Below are 25493 nucleotides of genomic sequence, written 5' to 3'. Positions count from 1 at the left end.
TATCAAATGAAAGAACTTATTGAGTAGATCACGAATATATAGCATACTATATACATTTCTTACACTTTCTCTAAGATTTTTTAGAAAATTTACGAAAATGGTCCATTTTTGAGTTAACTTTAAACCACTATAGATTGAAAACTCATGAATATATTTTTTAAATTATTATTTTAAATAATTAACAATAGTCCATTGTTTACGATTCAATATTTCGTACAGTGAAATAGTTGCATGGGGGAGTGGGGGGAGCATTCAAAGATGGCGAGTATATTTTCAAGTTCATATAGTATATAGTTATTTTCATCAAATCCACCACATAGCTCACTTATATTATATTACGAACTATTGAATCATAAACAATGTACTATTGTTAATTATTTAAAATAATAATTTAAAAGATATATTCATGAGTTTTCAATCTATAGTGGTTTAAAGTTAACTCAAAAATGGACCATTTTCGTAAATTTTCTAAAAAATCTTAGAGAAAGTGTAAGAAATGTATATAGTATGCTATATATTCGTGATCTACTCAATAAGCTCTTTCATTTGATACCCCACACGGCATGTTTTGGAAATTTTTATTTTTTTCTTCGTATGCCATATTTAATTACCGGGGTGCGGGCAGGGGGACCACAAAACTGGTTGGCAACATCTGTCTATAGGATGTCTGGGATCTATACAATATATATCAGAAGTCAGATTTAGGTCCGCGATTTTTGCAAACGAACATCTCCTTGGAGCCTGCTCTAATTTAAGGACATACCAACTGTGATTTTTTATTCTTTTTTTAGAAAAGTGACACGAGCTCATTTTCAGGACAAGGATAAACCCGTCTTAGCAATCGATAAAGACGCTCAGCACTTAATATTTAAAGGGACAAATTAGAAAAAGTTTAATAATTGATGTTATTTTAATTTCTAGATCAAAATGCTGATATATAAATATTTGAAATTTTTTTAAACAATCGAAGGCTGGATTCGACGAACCTGCAGTATGCCGAGTTAAGTGGTCAGGTACTGTTTTGTCCAAACTAACTTTCGTTTAATAATCTTAGATTTTCAGTATAAAACAAACCCAATAAAAAATAAGGAGGCCTAAAGGTTTCGAAAACATGACGAACGCTTCGGTGAAATCATTGATTGCTGAAGTTTTAAGACGTTTGCATTTTGAAATCAACCACTAAGTTAAAAATAAGAACGCAGTTCTGAACTTTGCAATAGGCACTTAATACCAATACAATGTATTTTGGTATAAATATCGATTTTTCTTCACCAACCGCATTTTGTAGATACATTGTAGACATACAGCAAATAGGTAGGTACTTAATTTAATTTATCAATTTCTTCACTATGTGAAGGAGTGGAAGGAGAAGCGAAATTTTATTTGCTAACGAAACAGCTGGATCGATTTTTATGAAATTTTTGTATATGGGTATTCGTAGTTCTCAGAAAAGGTCATAATCTAATATAAATGCTTACATATTAATCTATTATAGGTAATCAGTGATTTGAAGTTTCCTACCAGAACAACGTTTGGAGGGTCAGAGTCTAACTGCAGGAGTTGTGTTTAAAAAAAGTAAGTGCAGTTTCGTAGCTATAAGCTCGATAGATATTGCCCAAAGTTTGTGGCTCTCTGGGAGACAAAAGTTGGCACTGCATCTGCTGTAGCTCAGGCCTTCGGACTTCGGAGACGTTACCAACTCGGGCTTCTACCATTCTTAAAAGTATGATTCATTGATCCCTCGCTCACCTTGCAATAAAATCGCTTCAATCCAATTGTAGGGCTTCGTTCTATCTTCGTACAAACGTTCGTAGTATAATCAGTTGGGAACAAGCGGTCCATGTGAGCGCACGTCTATTTTTAAAACCGCTCACAATCGTAAATGATCGCGATGCGCGCATGAAGATGGAAGTGGATAGAATATTCTATATTTTCGGTAGTTTCTCGAGAAAGAAACAAGATAGGAGGAAGTCCTTGGAGCAGACTTCTGTTAGCGCTGGTAACAGTCCGATGAAGGTGCCCAGGTCGAGACCGGGTAGCCAGAACTTGCCGATAGCGCCAAGGACATCTGCGTATGCGCTAGATAAAGTTACTGTTAAAGAGTGGGAGTGTGGAGTGTGTAAGAAGGAGTTAGTGGAGCCGAGGTTGCTGGGCTGTCTGCACAGCTTTTGCACGAGATGCCTGCAGAGTCTACCGCAAGAGGGAGATTCGGAGATCTGGAGCGATGTTGACGGTATTTAAACGTTTTATACTGGAGCAATTTATATTGTGATTTTTCTATCATATTTTCATTGTACTTACTCATTCTATCGGCCGTGGCTTCGCCCGCTTCGTCAATCGTCCCTAACTTAACAAATTATATACTTAAACCTTCCTCGAAGACTCTCTATCTATCTTCGCTATCTTAATAGCTGAAAACAATAAAAGTAAATGCGATTGTTTTTGAGTTTATCCCAAAGAGAAATACAGACGCGGCGGACGACTTCGTTTCTACTTAATCACCAAAACATAGGACAATCAGGACAAGAAATTATTTATTTAATGACTTAACTTATGAATAATAAATACCTAATACCTAGTACCTATATAAACTTCTTCAACATAATACCTCACAATTTACCAGGGTGAACCTTCAGTTCACCTAAGTAGAACTCGTAGAAGCCCTTCTGGCTAACATCGAGAGATACAGCTACCACACAAAAAAAATACCTCACAATGAAATCCTTATAGAAATAGCATACTAAAACAACAATAACTGAGTGTTAACCAATAAATTATCCCAGCACCAATTGGCCAATAAAATCTGTTTATATTGGAAAGCGATTGAACAAGTTTAATAGTTTATAGTCGCTTCATCTGGAGGAGCTATAAAAGAGTGAAAACAATACACTCCATAGATAAAAACAGATTTTACTGCAGGTTATTGGGTCAATTTAATAGTGCTCTGTTAACAGGTGGCTGGGTGTTAAAAAAAGAATGATAAATGATTCATTTACTAAAGTTTCAGACAATCATAGCAAACATTTAACAGTACCTCGGTATTGAAAATGTGCGTGAAAATGTGCGTTGAAAATGTGCGTTTATTTTATTTATTGGATAATAGGGAAGGGCTTGACCGCATTCTCATATTGTAATGGTCAGAGATATAAATTTATAAAGAATAGAAAAAATTCGATCACGAGGCGGGACTCGAACCCGCATCCTTCGCGCCATTCCGGGGCGGATGCCTGACCAACTCAGCCACTCGTGACCCGCCAGAGCAATCGAATTTATTCTATTCTTTCAGTTTTATGTGTCTGAAGGGACACACCGCGCGCCATCTATTGAGATGATTAACAACCATTTCAACCAATATGAAGCACTTTTCAGTGAATACAATATTGTAACGATGGAACACGACCTTTTTTGTTGAATTTATATTTTTGGTTTTATGGCATTCAAATGCTTTATAAATATAAATTTATAAAGAATAGAAAAAATTCGATCACGAGGCGGGACTCGAACCCGCATCCTTCGCGCCATTCCGGGGCGGATGCCTGACCAACTCAGCCACTCGTGACCCGCCAGAGCAATCGAATTTATTCTATTCTTTCAGTTTTATGTGTCTGAAGGGACACACCGCGCGCCATCTATTGAGATGATTAACAACCATTTCCCTTGTGTCCCTTCAGACACATAAAACTGAAAGAATAGAATAAATTCGATTGCTCTGGCGGGTCACGAGTGGCTGAGTTGGTCAGGCATCCGCCCCGGAATGGCGCGAAGGATGCGGGTTCGAGTCCCGCCTCGTGATCGAATTTTTTCTATTCTTTATAAATTTATATTTATAAAGCATTTGAATGCCATAAAACCAAAAATATAAATTCAACAAAAAAGGTCGTGTTCCATCGTTACAATATTGTATTCACTGAAAAGTGCTTCATATTGGTTGAAATGGTTGTTAATCATCTCAATAGATGGCGCGCGGTGTGTCCCTTCAGACACATAAAACTGAAAGAATAGAATAAATTCGATTGCTCTGGCGGGTCACGAGTGGCTGAGTTGGTCAGGCATCCGCCCCGGAATGGCGCGAAGGATGCGGGTTCGAGTCCCGCCTCGTGATCGAATTTTTTCTATTCTTTATAAATTTATATTTATAAAGCATTTGAATGCCATAAAACCAAAAATATAAATGGTCAGAGATCATTAAAAACAAAAAAGTGCGTTCGTTTAACAAATGCCTCTACCTTCAAATGTCACAAAGGTCGGAAGGATATATGGGTTAAGACTTTCCTACATGAATGAATTATGAAAGTAGAGTAGTCTAGTAGTCTCAGTAAATCTATTGACCTTTTGATGTTATGTATGTTTATTACTTCCATTAAATTAGGTAATCATTGATAAAAAGGACCTCATCTTATTTCGGCAGACCGCAGAAGACGGTTGTCTTTTTTCTATTTTTTCTTAATTTATATTTAAAAAGCATTTGATTGCTATAAAACTAAAATATCGAATTCAAATTGAACAATTTTTAATCAGAAAATTAAATTGCCTTCATAAAGCCAAAAACAGTTTGTGCCCAATACAATTATGTAAAACATTTATTATGAATGAATGAATGAATGAATGAACACTTTATTTGCACCAGTAACAATAATAACAAAAAAAAACACAAACAATAGAAAAAACGTACAAAAAGGCGGCCTTATCGCTAATACAGCGATCTCTTCCAGGCAACCTTAGGTCAAGGATCATGAGAATTACTTACGTAATATATTGAGGTCGATGGTGCACAACACTATTTATAATAAAATTACTTAGATTTAATAAGAAATAGATTTAATAATAAAAAATTAATTAAGAAGATACTATACATAGTTAAATAAAATTATGATTAATATCGTCAATTATAATTCTTCCTCCAGACCTTTAAAAAAAGTATTTCAGTCTAAACTAGCTGCGCTCCGCGGTTTCACTTGCGTGGCTCCGATCCTGTTGGTGTTAGCGCGATGATATACAGCCTTCCTCGATGAATGGGCTATCTAACACCGAAAGAATTTTTCAAATCGGACCAGTACCTAGTTCCTGAGATTAGCGCGTTCAAACAAACAAACTGTTCAGCTTTATAATATTAGTATATATAACAGAGCCATCCATTAACATGGAGTTAAACAAAAGCTTTAATTTCTCAAACGATCTATTAATAACGATTTCTTCAGAAAAACTGGAATATTTTCTTTGTTTACGGAAATTTGGGGCAAATTTATAATTTAGCAGCACGCATGTTTATAGATTGTTTGAAATTAGAGCGAATATATATGGCAACTGTATTTCCAAAGAGTAAAAGAAATTAAAAATAATAAACAAATGCTTAGCATAGGGTTGTTTTATCTTTGTCGTAACAACTATAAACAAAGTATAATTTCACTGAAAAAAATGCATTTGCAACTGTAGTTTTATTTTTTTATAAATATGTAAACACTTTATAAATTATTATAAAATTAGTATACTAGTTGTGTCTTGTTGTTTTTCTTTAGGGGGTCTATGTAAATGCAAATAGTAACTTTATGAACATGGATTTTATTTTTATGTAAATTTTAGAACCGAAGTTTTTGTTTTTCACCTTATTGCGGTGGGAATTTTTGTTTTCACAGGAATTATAATTGGCTACTAAATTATTAACCGACGCGGACGTTACCAATTACGGCGAAATTTTATTTTTCTACATTAGCATTGCAATTAGTTACGATCTATTTATTTATTTAAACAGTACATTTAACAACAAATTTTAAACTGCGATAAATCATTATTTTAGTTGTACCTACACTAGATGGTGTACTAGAAGATGGCGCTGTACAAATAAGATTTTATTAATTACTTTGTAGTACATATATTAAATTAACGTCACGCTTATTAAAACGTTCATGTTAATAAATTGATAGATCAACAGTCGACCCTGCTCCGGCTTTTATGTAAATATATAAGTGAAGGCAAATGGAGTATCAACGACGGAAGCCTCACAGAGGCAACCTACTTTTAGCCATAATTGGCTTATACGCACGTGTCTTCGGTGTGACATTCGTAGTGATTCTTTGCCAAATAAAATCTATGCAAGGAAATATTGAGATCTTAATAAATTATGGTGAACAATGTTGATTATAATTTATAATTAACTAGCTTCCGCCCGCGACTCCGTCCGCGCGGAAAAATTAAGATTTATTTATTTCTACGTATTTTTCCGGGATAAAAAGTATCCTATTTTAATTTTCATCGAAATTAAGTTTCATCGAAATCGAACCGTTAGTTTTTACGTGATGCCTTCACATACAGACAGACAAAAATTTTTTTAATCACATATTTGGGTTTGGTATCGATGCAGTAACACCCCCTGCTATTTATTTTTTCAATATTTTCAATGTACAGAATTGACCCTTCTACAGATTTATTATATGTATAGATAAGTACCTAGCTGTCTTTTTTGCTTCGCAATTCATTATTTTCGTACACATTGCCATATATTTCACATGCAACTCATTAATCCATTATCTTTATAAAAAGTAAGTAATCAAACTTATGTGCCTTGAATACATCGAGATAGTATGTACTACTAGAGGGGTTATTCCAAACAAAAACATTGCGCGCGGTCGATGTGGTGGGGTACGTGTGGAACGAGCGAGGCGTGGCTTCAAGTTCAAAGATTAAGCAATGCGTGCAGATGCGACACATTGTGCAATCTGTTTACTCGGTACTATCTGGTGGTACTGATACTAGGGAATTAATAAAACGAGGATTTTATATTAAACTATGTATTTTAATTTCCTTTAAATAATATCAATTTAGTAAGCTTTTGTCGTTTTGTGTAGTAATCAATAGTTTTATCAGTTTTTGCTTCATGATGTAATCGAATTTTGGAGTATTGGTTTATAATAGCCCTAATTAAATGGATACGATGATTCAATGTTGATGGCGTTTACGTATAAGAAACTCACATTTTGAAAAATCTCACGTGAGATTCGAGGATGGGGGAGGGGTTGAATAAATTCTCACGACATCTCACCAGGGGGGGAGGGAGGTGCAGAAAATTTTAAAAAACACCTCACGTAATTTATGGACGCCCCCTTACTCGATCACAATTTTTGTAACGAATGTGAAAGACGAAACAATAAATACGCAAAGCGGCTTTTACTATAAACGGAACTACATTTAAAAATATACTTTATTTATTGAGTTATAAGGTTGCTTCCATTCTGTTTATTTACATTCTCAAAAACATCAATCGCCGCAGAGGTGGCTTGCGACAAAGGCGGCTTGTGTCAAAGGCCTCGGCGATATCATTTAAGGGCTTGGTCTAGTAGTGCAAACAAATGCATCCTGTCATCCTATATGTAAATAATACAAATGTACTAAGGGAAAGTTGCTCCACTTAATTTTTAAAAATTAAATCATTCGTATAATTTAATATTCGTAATAAGTACCAAAAATGACAATTTGAAACAATTTTCGTGAAAATTACACCGGGTGATTTTTTTATCAGTACACAAAATTTGCGAATACTTTCTATTGATATCTTCAACTTCATGTTTATATAACTGATCAACTTTTACAAAGAAATTTGGACGAAATATAAAAAAAATAAGCTTTCCATACAAAATGCATAACTCTATACATTTTTTTCGACCTAAGTTTCTTAGTGAAAGTTGTTCAGTTTAACTAATAAAACGGATAAACAAATTTTGTATATAATAAAAAAATGTAATGTTTGTGTTAAAAAATTATAAAATAGAAAAATACGCAAATGAAAACAAAAGATATTTATTTCTGACTAGCTTCCGCCCGCGACTCCGTCCGCGTGGATGTCAGTCTTCGCGTCTTCTATAGATTTATTATATTATGTATAATATATAGATTTATATTTATAAACCTAATAAATCTTTTGCTAGCATTCTGATGCTTTATCGGTTGCACTGGATTTATCTCTTTTTTTTCAATCGCTTGAATGATATAGGATGGGTCCTTGATGGGCATCGAATGCTGAAGTCTCGAATCAATCAATTCTGACAGTAGGCAATTTATATAAAATCTTGATAATGGTCCATCATTTTATTTTGCCTAAACGTTACATACTTTTTTATATATTCTATTTTTAACGAATGATTCACTCCAGTCCAAACAGCAAATAAGCAGACTTCTGCTTCTGCAACGTTTAGTTGTCCCTGAATTTGGAAAAAATAGTCATGATTCTTATCTATGACAAAAGTGTTATTTTTTGCATTGTATTTCAAATATTAATTAATTTTTTTTAACCGCATCTCTAACTTCTACTAGTCCCATTTTCCCTTTTTGATATGGGAGTGTATAAAGTAAATTTTTTAGATATTTCTCGTTATACTTTTAAAAAGTTATTATTGTCATTTTGCTCATTAGGTAAAGTAATTTCGATATCAGTTTTAAGTTTTTTGATACCTGCAATAATAACGTCATAATCGCCTGCACATACTTATCGATTACACCCTGTATACAATCCACCAACCACATTCATAATGTTTTCCTGTCCTCCTCTCCTTTACGCTGTTCACCGATACATTTTAAATGAGTAAATCTGCTACCACTGAAGGATGTTTCATTGTGATCAGCATATTTTCACCACTGTTGTTGATTATTTGTTTTTCATTTTTAATCAGCAATTGGGAATCATCAGTTTTGTTTTTTGCAGATTGGTGATGTACCCTAACAATACGTCGAAAAGGGAAAGCATCAACGAATTATCGTTTTCGTCCTCTTTTTTTATTCTTCGCGTCTCTGTTACTTCTGTTTGTTTAGTTCTCAACACCCACTGAATTTTCTATGTTATTGTGATCTTCCATTACATCTGAGTTTTGATGATGTGATGATAATCCATTCGTTTTAATATTGGTACTTAGAGTTGGTAGACTAAACTAGAAATGGCGGACTAAATTTGTCAGCGCGTCTGTAAGATCAGAATATAAAACCAACATCCTGTATTTAAGTTACAAAATTAATAATCAAACAACATGCCGCTACGTTGAAAATGACTAGAAGAAAAAATTAAAACACCTCGGATCAATTTTGGAGTAAACAAATCATTTTCCCCGTATGGGGATTTCCCCGGATGAACTTGGGAAGTTCAAGTTCTCAATACAAGTTTATATTATATTTCGTATTTCTCAAACGAAAAATAAACATTTTTGGAACTTCAAAAAAATTATATTATAAGAAAATTTATGAGCTTACTTTAGTTTTAAAGAAATATACACCCCTTTACTGACACCCCGTAAAATAAAGAAATTATTGCCAATCACCTTTGCAATCTATTTGGTTTCATTAACTTTATGTTCGAAGATAATTTTTTTTCTAGTAGTTACACCCGTATTTTTTTCGTTTATTTTCCATATCGAAATCAAATGTTTAAAAATACGAATATTTGCACAAAACTAAGATAAAAATAATCAATTAACAAAAATATTAAATTTAATGAAGTAGAGCAACTTTCACTTCGGTATGAAGGAAAATCGAGCGTAGAGCACACGTCAGAACGCTCCGGCCCAAGGAGCGCGACTAAAGAAATTCGCTAGGATTTTTCCTAATTATTTTAAATATTTTTTTAATATTTAAAGAATTATCAAAATTCAAAAAAAAAAATTTAAAGGATTAATACTCATTGGTCTTCAACCAACTCGAATAAATTAATGGAAAAAATAACTTTTAGCAGTATTTATCAATAGATTTTGTAAGGCAAAAAATGGGAAATTTAATGAATTTATAACGTTCTAATTAAGAAAATCATAAGTTTTTCGCAAATTGTATTCAGCAGTTTTTAATAACGACTATATAAGGATAATAATGCGCTGATCAGATTGTGTAAATTGTAATCGGTTGCAACGTAGTGAGTGCACAAACTTAGCTCGAAATGTCTTTGGGGGAAAGAGACTTATCTTGAAGGCCTGATTAAGGTAACATAAAGTAACTTTACAAATGTGAAAAAATTCACGCGCATTGCGTATATAACACTAATTGATAAACAAGAAAAAAAAAATTCAGTTTATCATTTCATTAGCCGGGAAAAAATTGTCAAATAACTTGTTGAAAACGCAATTTTGCTAGACTTAAGAACAGCCTTAAGAACATAATATTATTTACTTTAGGCAAACTTGTAATAAGATCTATTTTACTTTCTTATTATTCCATTTGACAAGGATATTGGGTAAGATACCTATTGGAATAATTTTATTATTATGTAGATATGTACTTATTAAATCCGCGAATAAAAAAAATTTTTAGTCGTGAATATAGAAATTGGGTCGCATTTTTTTAATCCGCGAATAGTGAAAACACGAATAAAGGAAGCGCGATTAAGGAACTTTTACTGTATTAGTTTCTGTGAATGTTGTGTTTATTTGTAATTGTTGTGCATAATAATTTATAAATCCTATTGGAACAACTGTTGATTAACCTTTTTTTAATAAATAAAAATAGGTAAATAAATAAATATTACTTAATTTACCCTACCGTTTTACTTTGCGTAGTCGGGTAAAAGTATAAATATTTAGGTACTACACCACGGTAATCTTTCCTAGTATATATACATATATACATAGTTAAAAAAATCCAGTTACATTTTTTAACAGACTCATCGATAGTGTCACGTCTGTGCTGTTAGTCTATGAAAAATGGCGCGAAACGCAGAACGCGTGGTGATTTTTCGCAAAATGATAACAATATTAGTAAAATGCATGACTTACTCATAATAAGGAAACTTACTGGTGAAAAGTCACTCCTCGGGCTTTGTTTGTATTATGGGAACTTGTAAAACAATATCTAAGCAAACACGAGGGCATTTTGAACAGAGCAATAACACGTGTTGACGCGGCAAGCGGGGGGCACAGTCCGACACAGACTAAAGAGACTTGTGATTCTTACCTCTAGCTCGTGTTAAAGAGAGTGTAGTAGCGATCGCCTCTCTAGTACGTAGTACATACTATCTCGATGCTTGAATATCATATTTTTTGCTTCTTGAAGGAATATAACTACCTATATCATTTTAACCCATTGAGCCCCAAGCGGCCTGATCGGTCCCAGGCACGGATTTTCTATTGTCTGTGGTTCCGGGGTAAGCAAATAAGCAAATGGGCAGGTTAGCCACCTCAACCGCACATAAACACTTGTAACACTAGAAGTACAGGTGCTTTGCCGACCTTCTTTGGACAAAATATAAACTCATTTCTCGAAGGCCCCAATGTCGTAGTTGTTCAGGAACACCGTTGGTAAATCGTTCCATAGCTCATAAAAGCTCATCACTACATAGTAAGCATAAAATAAAGTCGCTTTCTCTGTCCCTATGTCCCTTTGTATGCTAGCCCCCGGAATCACAGACACAATAGAAAACCGCTCGGTGGTCAAGGGGTTAAATCTTTAAAACTACGCAACGGATTTTCATGCGGTTTTTTTTAATAGATAGAATGATTCAAGAGGAAGGTTTTAGTATATCATTTATTAGGTTTTAGACAAAGCGGGCGAAGCCGTGGGAGGTAAGCTAGTATTATAATAATGCACAAAATGTACCCATAGTTTTATTTAACGTATTGGATAAATACACATCACCTGAATAAAACATTTTACTGCATTGATTCACTGCATTTATCGCTCAAAAAACAACAAATTAGAATGTGGAACAAATGAAAATAATTCATATTATTGTTTATGTCGTGGCACGCCGGGTGGCAGCGCTATATTTAGCAGCACATTACCCGTGTTCCGGTCTTACACATCATTGATATTCTAAATATAACGTGGATACGAATTATATCTAGCACCGGTAATACATTTTGTAGTTAAACAATTAATTTAAATTTTAGTAATAGTCGTATTATTGCACTTATTTATGCCACCTCAGTATACATATGTATAGAGTGATAATATTACCTTATACTTATAATACCTATAAAAGATATTACTTACTTATTATATGTAAATATTAAATATATAAAATTTGGAAATAAAAGCGTAAGTATCTAAAAAATTTAGCTAAATTGAAAGCGATGGAGATCTCTATCTAAAGGCTATCAAAAACATGGAGTACTGAAAACAGGCGCGCTAAGTATGTACCTACTACAAATAAAATATGCTGCTTACGCCCGGGAATATGTTACTGGATTTTTATTAAATATGTTAATTTTTTCAAAAGACGATTATGCCGATGTAACAAGATATAAATATTCAGAATGTTTGTATACAGTATGTACGGATACGGATAATGTACCTATGGGAACGTATAGGTACTTACCACGCTACTTACTACCGTAATACATAAAAAAATACTTTGAAGAGCATTATTAAACGTCAGATATGAGATATTATCCAGAGCTGGAAGTTCTTCAGATTATTTATGATCACTTCCAAAGAAATGTAAATATAATGATTATATACGGAGATCAAAGTTAAGATTACAGGAATTCTAATAAATTTATATAGAAATGCTTTCGTGAAGTGTTCTTAGATTAATCAAACATTTAAATTCTCTAAAAAAGTATGTTATGAAGTCTGATTCCATAAAAATAAAACCAAGAAATTAAACAGGTCTGAAACGCCCCATTAGTCATATTATATCAGAAAAAAATATATATATACCTACTTACTCAAGTTTTACTTTTTCAGCTAGGGAGCGTCCATAAATTACGTGAGGTGTTTTTATAATATTCTGACCCTCCCTCCCCCTGCTGAGGCCTGAGATGTTGTGAGATTTTATTCTAATTTTTCTACAATAACTACCTATAACTACATAAGCATTAAGCACAACTATTTTAATATTTCGGCTTATTATTTTTGAAGGGAAACTTCTTTATCGGGGTTGGAAAAAAAATTAGTGTAACATTTTTTCGTTACGCGTGACATTTTTCCGTTACGCGCCATCTTTTTCTTATCCCTACCACGCGTGATTCGACGTATTTCTGTGAAGTTGCATATTATAGTAAATTATTTTTTGAAAAATAAGGTCATAAAGAACTTTCACTTCTTACGTGTGTACACTAGTACACGCACACATTTTTTTTTATTTGAGGGTTAGCAAAATGATCACACGAACGTTTCATTACAATATATCGGCTATCGCATTGCCACACTGAACCCTAAAAATTCAAAATAATTTCAAGTACTAGGTGAATGATTCAGCTCCCCTGAGGTCATATATATATATACGTTTCATGTCGGTTGTAATGAGCAATACATTTATGTCTTCCGCAGTTATTAATAAATTGCCAATCTCTGCTCTCGCGAATAAATCTCGATGGCTAATTATTGTACGGGAAACTCTTTTTAGCAAAATAAATGACTGTTTTTAGAATGCACACATCTTCCTCTAGATATTATATAGGGGAAAGGGGCCTAAAGTGGGCACAGAGCCTAAAGAGGGCACTCAGTATAGTATCGGAATTTTAAATTATGGCGCGCGCGCGACTCGTGAGCACGATCCCCACACCCCTCCCACCTCGCGGCAGTCGTTGGATTCGCTTGCGAGCACGCATTTACAAGCTGCAACAAATAAATGTTTTTCGACGATTTTTGAAAAATATTGCAAGGTATGTAATATGTGTTCTTTTTATTTTGGTGTTTACAATCCTTTAACCAAAATTTGTTAGTTATTAAGTGGCTATCTGGCCATATTTTGGTTCCATAAAAATCCACGTGTCTAAAAATTTTGAGGTAGAATTTCGTCTGAACCTTTCAAATGTCGAAAAAGGCAAAGCGGGCAGGGTAAAGCGGGCACGCGCCCGCTTTGCCCCGTCCGATAAAATGTTACATTCTTCTGTTAATTTGCTTTTTTCTTTCAGATGACCGGTTATAACCAGCGTAAATATAAGCGTAAAACTTCACAAGCCTCATGGCAACGCTCAACTATGCAGCAAGCAAAACTAGAAGTGCAAGAGTTAGGAAAACCTGTCAAAAAAGTAACAACTAAATATGGGATTCCAAGAACGACATTGCAGACATCTTAAATTGGGTTCGTGTAATGTAAAGCTTGGTAGGTTTACTACTTACTGTCTTTTCTACGGAACAAGAAATGGAGCTTTTGGAATACGTATTCCACATGGACTCTTTATTTTACGGGCTGTCTAAACAAGAATTTTTGGAACTTGTATACTTACCTATTACATTATTTTAGGATTTATAAAAAAAATATACATATATATGAAATAATTGTATCGCTTATTAGAGACTAAATAATGATAGACTGTAAACAGAGCGTTATTTTTTTAAATATTATTTCAGATATATCTGGAAATATTGTACCTAAAAGTTTAAAGCTCCTAAGAAGTTCCTTTGTTTCATATATTCATTTAAAAATAATTGTATGACTGTTTGAAATACATAAGTTATAAAATATTTTTGTGTCTTTTACTCTATTTATTATTGTATATATTATTTGTGGCTGTATATTTTGAAATCTACTGTTTAAATCCAGGCCTGCCCGCTTTACCCAACTACTGCCCGTTTTGCCCTAAACGAAAGCCCGCTTTAGGCCTCCCCTTCGGGCAAAGCGGGCAATCGTAGGCTTTTAGTAATCTGTTAATAATTATTATATACTTTAACTTTTGACAAATTTAACCACTTAGCATTCAAAAGTATTTATTAATGGAACTTTTGGCAAAAAAATAAATGGATTAACTTCTTTTCAAACTTCATTTTTTTTAATTTTCCCGTAAGGTGCCCCCTTTGGGCCCATCTCCCCTAATATCTAGCAGTATAGTCCCTGGTAATAGGTTTAATTTGTTTTTAATAGAAAAGTAACAGTTTCTTCTTCAGATTACTTTAACTGCCTGGTTCATGATTGGTCGTTTTACGTTTAGCTAGCTTGTGTCGTTTTCAGCGACAGAAAATTATTGTTCGAACTAGAACATCCCCTTACTATAAAGTAAGTAGGTAAAATTCATATTCAATAGCGAGTTTGGCCGCTGTACACGAAATTCGATAAAAGGGACTGAAATAAATTGTCGCCTTACTCCATGATGTGACGGTATTGCCATGACGCGACCTTGAAATTTTACTATCAACGCTAAAAAAAGTAGTAAAATGTAATTTTATTTCTAGGATCAAGTCAGCAGGACTCCAGCTCCCGTTCAGCATCAGGCAGCGGTTCTGCAGCATCAGGGTACGAGAGCGAGCGGAACTCGGACTCTGATGCCAGTCTCAATAAACAACGCAAGTTTGGGATTTACACGAAAAAGGTAAATGAAGCTATAATATGAATAATGAATTCAAAACATAAAAAATAATATTGTCATTTACATTATGTATGCCTCGCCGTTTGACACGCGAGCATACCTTTGGTTCTGCCTGTGGTTCTGCCAAAGATAGGCTGCTAGTTGCTACTTATATCTGCAGCTTATATCTAATTCTGGTACATACAGATACCTACATACCTACTGCTAAGTAACTTAGTAACTTTAAAGTAACTTACGACTTACCTACCTACATCTATCTAGACCACAGACGATACATGTCTGTACCCATTAATTAGTACATAGTAGGTAACCACTTATCTAAACATTAACTTTAGGAACATAATAAGTAGATATATTTTAGAAAATAGAATGTAATGTGTGTCCAATAACATGGTTATGTAGACAAAACTTGCACTATAGAAGAACAAAACGCCTAATAAACATACTTTATTTATCACTAGAGGTCCGCCCCGGCTTCGCCCGTGGTACATATTTCGCAATAAAAGGTAGCCTATGTCCTTTCTCGGGTATCAAAATATCTCCATACCAAATTTCATGCAAATTGGTTCAGTAGTTTAGGCGTGATTGAGTAACAGACAGACAGACAGAGTTACTTTCGCATTTATAATATTAGTATGGATTATTACAATTTACTTTTTAATTTAAAAAATCTCTTCTTAAATACTATCTAATTCTCTTCTAGATATCCGGTAAGAGCGTATACGTCCTAGTGTGCCCCACCTGCGGCTGGGAGACCCCCCTCCCCCTGGGGGGAGTAGCAGCTCTGCCCCTGAACTATGTGCTGCTGAGGAAGATCGCCAGCAGGGATGCTGCGGACGTACTCTGCGATCTGTGTAGTTGTGATAGCAAGGTTGGTTGTTTAAAAAGGTTTTAAATTTATTAGCGTTTATTTCGGGAAATGGAAGTTTTAAATGTAAAGTTGTTGGAATTTAAATAAGTAGGTATTAGGTTTGACTGAAAATTCGGTAGAACTTTATTTATCTCATAAACAAGAACAATACAATCTTTTACACATATGAGAAATAACAGTTTTGCAGTTAGTATTTAACACAATCAGCTATCGAAATTAGATTAAATTAAAATGATAAAACTGCAATATATCTGAAATTTCCAGAAATGTTCAGATATAGTTTGATATACTGTATCTGGGAGTTATAATATGAGGATTAATTTTTGCAAGAAAGTGCTTTTAAATAGTGTTTCTTGAAAATTGTATTTAATCCAATTTCCACTTATTCAATAGCGTTTTAAATGCATTTGACTGTTATGATTCATTTTATAATATACACCTGAAATCTACGTTACTCAAAATTTTATTAAAAAGAAGTATAAATGCTCCAAAACTGAGACGAATTTCAAACGTCCACATATTTTTAGAATAAAATTATTAACGGTTCACGAATCACGGTTACACATGGTACTAATTGAATTATGGCGCGAACAATGTAACAAAATGGATGTCCTCCGATAAATAAAAAACAAATGAAGCGCGTCGATTTCCAATGCTCATTTACAACGATATGTCACATTGCACGTGAGGTATTCTTATTTTTACGTAAATGTATTTTTGTAACTTGTTGAACATAAATAATAGTTGGTGAACCAAATGACGGTTTATGTTGGTTTACGTGCATAAGTTGAAATTAAATTTTGGTGTTTCGAATGGCTGTATATTTTTTTTTTATAGATATTATTTTTTATAGATCACATTTAAACCTATGTCAAGCTTTAGCTACTATTAAGTGTTCTGTGCCTACTACCTATACCTACATAAAATACCTAATAAAGGTCGTTATAGATATTAAAAATTGCCTGCCAAAATTAGTTAAGTACCTAGTTAAAAAAAGTATTTGTTGTTGTAGCTATTATTAATCAGTTGATCTGTAATAAATAAACTATCTTTTACACAAAATTTAGAGCTTTCAAAAATATTTTAGGCACTGATTTCAACTTGACTTTAGTGTTCTCCCCTTTTTGAAGTCTGTTAAAAATACGAACCATATTTTCATTCCTATTTCATATTCAGGCAGACCGCCGTTGCGACGAGTGCCTCCTCAGCATATGCACGTCTTGCAGCGAGTCGCACCGCAAACAGAAAGCCACGTCGAAACACGAGCTGCTGCCGATAGAGTCTCCCACGCGCTGCGCACACCACCCCTCGCAGTGTCTGAGCGTTTATTGTGCTACTTGCCAGCTAGTGAGTATCAGTAAGCTTAGATAGAGCCAGAATATATGAGCGAAATGATACCAGATGGCAGATGTCTTTAAAACGTGTATTGAATGCCTACATAATGAAAGTTTAGCAAGTAACAGACTAGGGAGATTTCAAAATACAGCTATTTCTATTTTTTTTATATTGTACATTATTATGATATTATGTTCTATGTAGGTAGGTAGTAGGTACTACTATATGGTATTGTTAGACGTAACTTTTTGATTTAATATTTTTGTGGATGAATATTTGTCAATATAGTCAAATTTCCTGTTAGAACATGCATAGCTGTCGAATACTATAAAATGCCGCTTTCCTTTGAATCGTGGCGCATTCGTACGAATCGTGCCTAGGGGGGCTAAGACGTTGTTTATACGACGTTTGACCTAACTACCCTTACTTTGCTAATAGTCGTTGACTTACTGTGATTTGTTATCAACTGTCTGCATCAATTGGGCAGTTGTGTAGAATAGCAGTACATTTTTAATACATTAAAACTAAGGCCATTCTCCCATTACGATACGCACAGGCGATTCAAGTATCCTGCAAGTCTCGGAGACTAGTCGCCGCGGAGTATCTCACATACATTTGTATGTAGGCTCGCACACTACACTACCGGTACAATGTATGTGAGATATTCCGCGGCGACTAGTCTCCGAGACTTGAATCGCTTGTGCCAATCTCCCGTGTAATTTCTAAAAGTATAAATTACTATACTCTCAGGTAGTATGCCGCGAGTGCTGCGTAATATCGCACGCGGGTCACGCGCTCGCGAACGCATCTCGCGCGGCGGCGGAACGCGTGCGTGCGTTACGCGACGCGTGTGAACGCGCCCACCACGTGCCTGATAATGTGGAGCGGGCCAAGCGGATACTGAACGTGCATGCTTATGAGTTTGAGGTATGAGAGCTTTTAAATTGTGTTTTTTTGAGTAAGAGTTTCCTGTAGTGTTGTAAAATAATAAGTCTTAATTTTAGCTCAGCGAAATATGTTATCATTCCTAAAATTATAGTAAAAAAAGTGTCTCACAAAAAGTTTCAGAGAAAGCCTATATTAATTATAATATTTTTTAACATATCACCATTTAGTACTGACCATTTAATGTGTTTCTTATTGTTTCGTAACCCACAAAATAGTCACTTTACAGTATTGATTGAACCTAGTCCATTAACTATTATTAAAGATTGACACACATTTAACATAGTTAACATCTCATTTCCAGAACCACGCAACCCGTGTAGAAGCCGAAATACGCGCATGGAGTGAGGAATACAAACGCGCAGTGGACGCGCACGGACGGGCTCTAGTAGCGGCGGCCGCACGTGCGCGATCCAATTGTAGGCAACGAGTGGATACAAATGCGCGTTTATTGGATGAACGGGCGAACCATGCGATGGATGCTGTGCGGTTTGCGGAAGAGGTAATATATCTACAATAAAAAATAAATACATCTAGAAGTGTATTACTTTATTACAGGAACTAGGAATCCGGGTAGAAGCAGAAATACTAAGTTAGTAGCTTAGGCACGTGTGCGCTCCAATTGTAGGCATTGAGTGAACCATGCGCTTGAAGTTGAGCGGTTTGCGGTTTGAGTACACGTGTAGAGGCGTTTATAGGTATTAATGCAGTGTTTTCATTTCTTGATGATGTAGGGTTTGTATTAACACATTCGTATTAGTTCGTAAACAACATTTTATGTTATAGGACACTTATACCACGCTTATACGACGCCATCTACATTTATTAATTATAATAATTCTCACATGCATACATTACAATTTGTTAGCTGCCTGTTTATCTTCATACTAAATTAACCTTACCAACCTAATTTCAATTTAATCGATACGTAAATGACTGTTACATAAAAGCATTCAATTTCATCTCCCTCAGCTCCTCTCCGAAGGCAGAGACGAAGAGATCCTCTCTCTCTCCGGACCCGTCTCCCGCCGTCTGGAGCGTCTGACAGAACTACAGCCGCTATCAGACGCGCCACGATGCGAACTTCGCTTCGCTCGCGACGCGCCTGCGAACTTCGCTTCGCTCGCGCCACGCTGCGAACTTCGCTTCGCTCGCGACGCGAATAACACGATTAGTGGCGATGAGTTTAGACTTGTGGGGACATTGTTGACGCATGCCGCTGATCCGGATAAGTGTGTGTTAAATACGGAAGGTAATTTTGTAATTTGTGAAGCTATGAAAGTGTTGGGTTGCTGATTATGATTTAATTTGCTTTCAAGTCATATCCTTTTGATGATATTGCTAATTGGCATAGATGGGTATCTGAATAATGTATAATTTAATTGGTTAAGGATTAATGCTGTATTTGTTAAAATCGCTTCGAATATTAGCCATTATTTGTCGTAAAAAATAAATGACAAAAAAAAGTTATTGTGGGTTATCCATAAGAGATAGACATATACCATCGCGGACTTTTCTGTAGACCTTTTCAATGTGTATAATACTTAGTACATTATTTCGATAAAACTCGTAGGGTTCAGCCTGCGTTTGCAATGTAAGCGGAAAAAATGTAATTTTTTACGACATCATATTAGAAACCTCAAAAATAACAGTACTTCTCCACTATTTAATGGATGTTATTATACACATATAAACCTTCCTCTTGAATCACTCTATCTATTAAAAAAAACCGCATCAAAATCCGTTGCGTAGTTTCAAAGATTTAAGCATACAAAGGGACATAGGGAAATAGGGACAGAGAAAGCGACTTTGTTTTATACTATGTAGTGATAGTGAGTAGTGAATAGTGATGTTCTCAAACTTTATGATTCTACTAACGCCATCTGTTGTCAATTGAGTCTGAACTATGCGTGAACAAGGCTATGTGGCTTTATAATTTCGTTACTACAAAAAGTCGAGCATAAAAGCGGCACGGCTATAAGTACCATCCTTATTTCGTTAGATGTCGTGGTAATATAAAACATGTAAAATGGTTGTAAAGACAGATCAATAGATGCCGTTAGCTTCACTTTACATCCCGCTATCGAAATTTATTTGTATTTTCATAATATCATATGTATTCGTCTTCTAAAACGGAAACACACGGCACATAGCCTCACAACGTAGATAAAAAAAATTTTTGGAGATCCTAGGCCTTTGCCTTGGACCGTAATTTAATCAGATATACGTCACTTATGTTATTTATCTAATGTCTTTATAAAGCTGAAGAGTTTGTTTGTAAGTTTAAACGCGCTTATCTCAGGAACTACTGGTCCGATTTGAAAAATTCTTTCGAAGGAAGGATATAGATTATAGGCTATATATCATCTCGCTAAGTCCAACAGGAGCGGAGCACTGCAGGTAAAACCGCGGAACACAGCTATAGGTAAACCAGAATCTGACGGCAATTAGGGAAATCAAAATTTTGAGTGTGCAACCCTAGGGAAAATAGACTGAACGATCTTGATACTGCTTATTTTTTATTTTGTCCTCGATATCATTAGTCACATTACATAAGCAGACAATACTGTACTTAATAATGAGATATCCACTCAATATTATGTAGGTACATACTTACACATAATACTTTTATATATTATTACTAGTGGTCCGCCCCGGCTTCGTCCGTGGTACATATTTCGCAATAAAAGGTAGCCTATGTCCTTTCTCGGGTATCAAAATATCTCCATACCAAATTTCATGCAAATTAGTTCAGTAGTTTAGGCGTGATTGAGTAACAGACAGACAGACAGAATTACTTTCGCATTTATAATATTATAGTCGGGATTGATATGTGTATAATAAGAAGCTAGCTTAGTAAGTGTTGTTGTAACTGTGAAAATTTATTTATGTATACGGTGTCTTAAAATTTTGCAGGTTTACAAGATCTCCAAGTTGACTGTCCACATGAAGCAATACTGGAACTGCGCGACACAAATGATGAGAGGATATGGAGTGGGGGTGAACAGGTAAACATACAAATAGTTTTTTAAATAGAAATAAATATCACTTTCACTACATAGTATAAAACAAAGACGCTTTCTCTGTCTATAGGGATAGAGACGGATATAGATCCGGACTACCAGATTTTGATGCGTTTTTTGATATTTAGAGTGATTTCAAGAGCAAGGTATGCAATTTATGTATTAGGTAGACAAAACGGGCAAAGACTCGGGCGGAAAACCTAGTATCAAATAAAGTCAGGATCACTTTGAAGTTGAGTTATACAAATATACATATTGTATTTTGAAAATAAAGGTACATTCTCAACAACTTTGTGTACAATTAATTCCTATATTGCCTGGTGTATATCTATGTATTGATAGTTGTCACTATATTAATAATTTGTCCAGGCAAATATAATGTCCGATACAGTATTTGTTTTGCATGATTTTACGCGAGTATTATAAAATTAGAAATTACAGATTTTATTTTATTATATTGTTATCCCGACGTTTCACACACTTAGCAACGAGCGTAGTCACGGGGCCCGGGAGACGACTCATCAAATATCACTACATAGTATCCAACAAAGTCGCTTTTTCGTCCCTATGTCCCTATGTATGCTTCAATATTTATAACTACGCAACGGATTTTGATGCGGTTTTTTTAAATAACGTAACGGCACCAGTCTTGTACAGATTAAGGAAAAAATTGAAGTTTTTTGCAAATTTCTCATAGGTTTTTTAACTTTATTGGATATTGTTTAGTTATACCTTTAGTTCAATGTTAGTTTAACGTAACCAATGTTAGAAAAAAGATTACAATGCATAAATAATGAAGTTATTTATAAATTAAAAAAACACTTTTTTTCACCAGTGTTTGACAGTTTTAAATCTAATGATGGACACCCAGTTTTGGACATCATCCAGTTATAAACACCCATTTATGGACTGTACCTAATGTTGTTTATCCAGTTATTTACACTTGGAGAAGACTTATAGTTATCAATAGAATCTTGAAAATGATGATTGGAATTCAATAAATCTGGGATGTATTTATAAAAAATAGCAATTTTGCATACTTTTAATATTTTAAACAGTCTTAATTTCCATTTTTTTGGCAAAAATTGGACAAATGCATCGTTAAATACGAGTTGTGCCCGTGAAGAAAAAACAAAATGAGATTTTTAATTTTTTTTTCTCATTAAGTCAGGGATAAAAAATATAACTAAAAAAAGTACTGTCACACATCCATCCATTTTGGGACCTCTTCTTCGTCGTATCACTCTAGTCAGAGCGAACGTGGTCAACAATCAACATGAGGTTTGGGGGGGTAGATGTTACCCGCTTCACGATGTTCCGCCATATCTCTGTTTCCTGACATTCCGCTAAACTCGTGAAGTGAACCGCCAATAGCAGCCTCAATCTGATCGATCCATCGATATGGATTCCAAATTTGCACGAGGCAAAAAGCTTCTTTTAAAGATGGTGTGGATGAAATTTAAGTGTGTGTGCTGTATGGTGATCAGAGGCGGCTCGTGATAAAATTTTATGGGTGTTCACTTGAAATAAAACACTGAAAATACATGGTGTAAAGCAGTACATTTATCAAAAAAATTACTTATAAAGGAAATACATACGTCTTTCTTTTTGGTGTGCAAAAATATCTATAACTTAAAGCGACAAGACATTCGTAAATGTCTGTTGTTGGCTGTTGCTTTCATCACAACCACACAACCACGGTGTTTTCACATAATATTGTTCGGATTTAAACACACGCGTACATATATGTTTTCGTTTTTGTCGTACATTTTTGCGAAGGTCAAGTTCAGGCCGTGGCAGTCCCTTAGCTTTCAATTCAAGCCGAATTTGTAACGTTTTAACACACTTTTTAATGAACGCCACATTATAATTGTTCATTTTCACACTTACAAGTAATACTGATAACTACAGACTATTTCAACACGTATCTTATGATTTTAATTAGAAAATTCCCGAATTTGCATTCGCGCGCGTGCATTGAAGTTGACTCGAGAGTCGAGTGTTTGTTTTTAATATAGAGAGTGGCAAGGTCGCGCGCAATCGCTGTCCTGTGTACGGGCGCCCAGGCGCGGCGGTAAAAACGAACCGGCAACGTTTGCGGGAGCGGCGCTCCGAATTTTGCTATCTTTCCATAGAAAATCTTCTGTTTCACGCGCGCAGGGCACTGGCAAACCCTCTCTTTCACTCCTATTGGATTTCGTATTAGGAAATGTACTAAATATTTTTTCATTGGAGCGAAATCGTGAGCGCTCCGCTTCGCGCGTTACTGTATAATACAGTAGATATTATTCAGGTGTATGGAATGATGGAATGATGGATATATTCATTGGTATTGACAGTAGTTTTTTACGATTACGATTGATTTTAAATAGTAATAATTAATATTAATAATGAAATTAAGGAGTATGATTTTATTATAATTATTTATGGGAGTTCACTGCACCAGCGCTCCTTAGGGCGAGCCGCCTCTGATGGTGATGGAATTTAGCAGAAGACAGCGATCCAAACAGTTCATCAGAGAACTCTCTATGATAGATGCATTACAATACGCATAAGGATGCGATTTCTCTACGCAGTGATAGAGAATGAACGAGTGGCACAGCACATAATGATCCATTGTTCTAAAATATATTCTTCATGTTTAGATAGATATTATGTTGTTGGACCCATTGAGCAGATCTTAGGACTTTTAACTGATAGTTTATTGTGCAAAATTATTCTTGGCACTTCAAATCCTTCAGCGGCTTTGATTACTTTATCCCCATTATAATTAAGGGCATTGATTGCATTACTAATTTGTCGGGGAGTGTAATTTTTACAAAAAATATAAATGTCCATTATAGGAACCAAAGCAAATCCAGTCATGGACAATTGTTGTACAATATTGGAACCATATGTTTGAAATGGTCGTGATAGGTATATTATTAATCAGAAAGAAAAGACAACACAGAAAAGCGCATGAAATTATTATCTTTAAAAAAAGTTTAGGTTTCGACATTAGTCCATAAATGGATATATCCATAGAATTAAATCCAGTTATGGACACTGACGAATTTTATTTAAACAACATAACCTATCATGATACTAAATCGTGTAATATTTCGTACACTTAACTACTATAAATAAAAGTAATATCAAATTTTGCTGAGATTTATACAAAAATTCTTATAAACAAAATTGTGTCCTCACTTCCTTAAGGATTTTCTTAGTAAAAACGGATTTCTTAGAAACGAGTCGCTGCAACTAAACATAACGTTATGCCATCTTCAAACATTTTGGCTGATTATTATGAAGTGTCGTATTTTGATAGCATATGAACCAAACTTTTATTTTAATTATTGCCAAATTACATAACGTTCATTTTGGTCTTATTATTTAAATTTAATATTTATTTTGTCCATTACTGGATGCTTGTCCACGACTGGTGCCGTTACCTTAGATAAGAGTGATTCAAGAGGAAGATTTCAGTAGGTATATCATTTATTAGGTTTTAGACAATGCGGGCGAAGCCGCGGGCGGAAAGCTAGTAACCAATAAAATACGTTTAAATCTCTTTTTTCTGAGTATTCTGATATCTAATTTATTTTCAGGTGTGCGGGTACTTCAGACGGCGCGACTCAAGCGCTCGGCCCGTACTAGCGCGAATACGACCGCGGGAAGATGGCACTTGTGCTGTGTGCTTTTCTGCACCTACGCCTGGGGCTTATTTACTTGCTGTTACCCTTAATAATACGCCGATTAAGGTAATTGTACTGTACTAATAGAATTTACTTAGGTAAAATTGCACTGGCTCACTCCTACACTCAATAATGCAGGTCCTGTCCGACATGGGCCGACGACTGATAACTAATGACAGCTATGAGCTAACCCCACCACTGGTATACATGAGGCAATGTATATCTGGGGGCACGGTAGTGCCCCCGCCAAGACGAGCCAAGCGAAAGCGAAGCGCACGGGCACTACCTACCTTTTCTCGAAGCGCTTCGACGTTTTTTTGAACCCTCATAACTTGGGTTTGGATTATGCTAGATCAACAAAATTTTCGGGATATATTGTCAATAGCGGACTTATTGAACATATTAAGTTTTAATTACATTAGCTTTT

At 34.9% G+C, this 25493-nt stretch overlaps 1 protein-coding gene across 1 annotated transcript in view; it reads left to right on the top strand.

Moving 5' to 3' along the window:
- Positions 1 to 1837: 1837 nt before the first annotated feature.
- Positions 1838 to 25493, top strand: part of LOC149490830 (E3 ubiquitin-protein ligase TRIM45) — a 32595-nt gene continuing 8939 nt past the window's right edge. Inside the window, exons 1-9 of the mRNA XM_089709206.1 lie at positions 1838 to 2233; positions 15082 to 15218; positions 15919 to 16086; positions 17263 to 17433; positions 18172 to 18348; positions 18671 to 18868; positions 19339 to 19618; positions 21283 to 21374; positions 24980 to 25132. Coding sequence (XP_089565332.1) covers positions 1900 to 2233; positions 15082 to 15218; positions 15919 to 16086; positions 17263 to 17433; positions 18172 to 18348; positions 18671 to 18868; positions 19339 to 19618; positions 21283 to 21374; positions 24980 to 25132 — 1710 coding nt within the window. The 5' untranslated portion in view covers positions 1838 to 1899. The remainder of the gene's footprint in view (positions 2234 to 15081; positions 15219 to 15918; positions 16087 to 17262; positions 17434 to 18171; positions 18349 to 18670; positions 18869 to 19338; positions 19619 to 21282; positions 21375 to 24979; positions 25133 to 25493) is intronic.

The sequence above is a fragment of the Colias philodice genome, chromosome 2 (genome assembly GCF_061535455.1).
Source record: "Colias philodice isolate Cphi_HAF_F1 chromosome 2, ilColPhil1 Martin Lab GWU primary, whole genome shotgun sequence".
In the NCBI taxonomy this organism is placed as follows: domain Eukaryota; kingdom Metazoa; phylum Arthropoda; class Insecta; order Lepidoptera; family Pieridae; genus Colias; species Colias philodice.
This window is presented reverse-complemented; position numbering and strand designations above follow the sequence as displayed.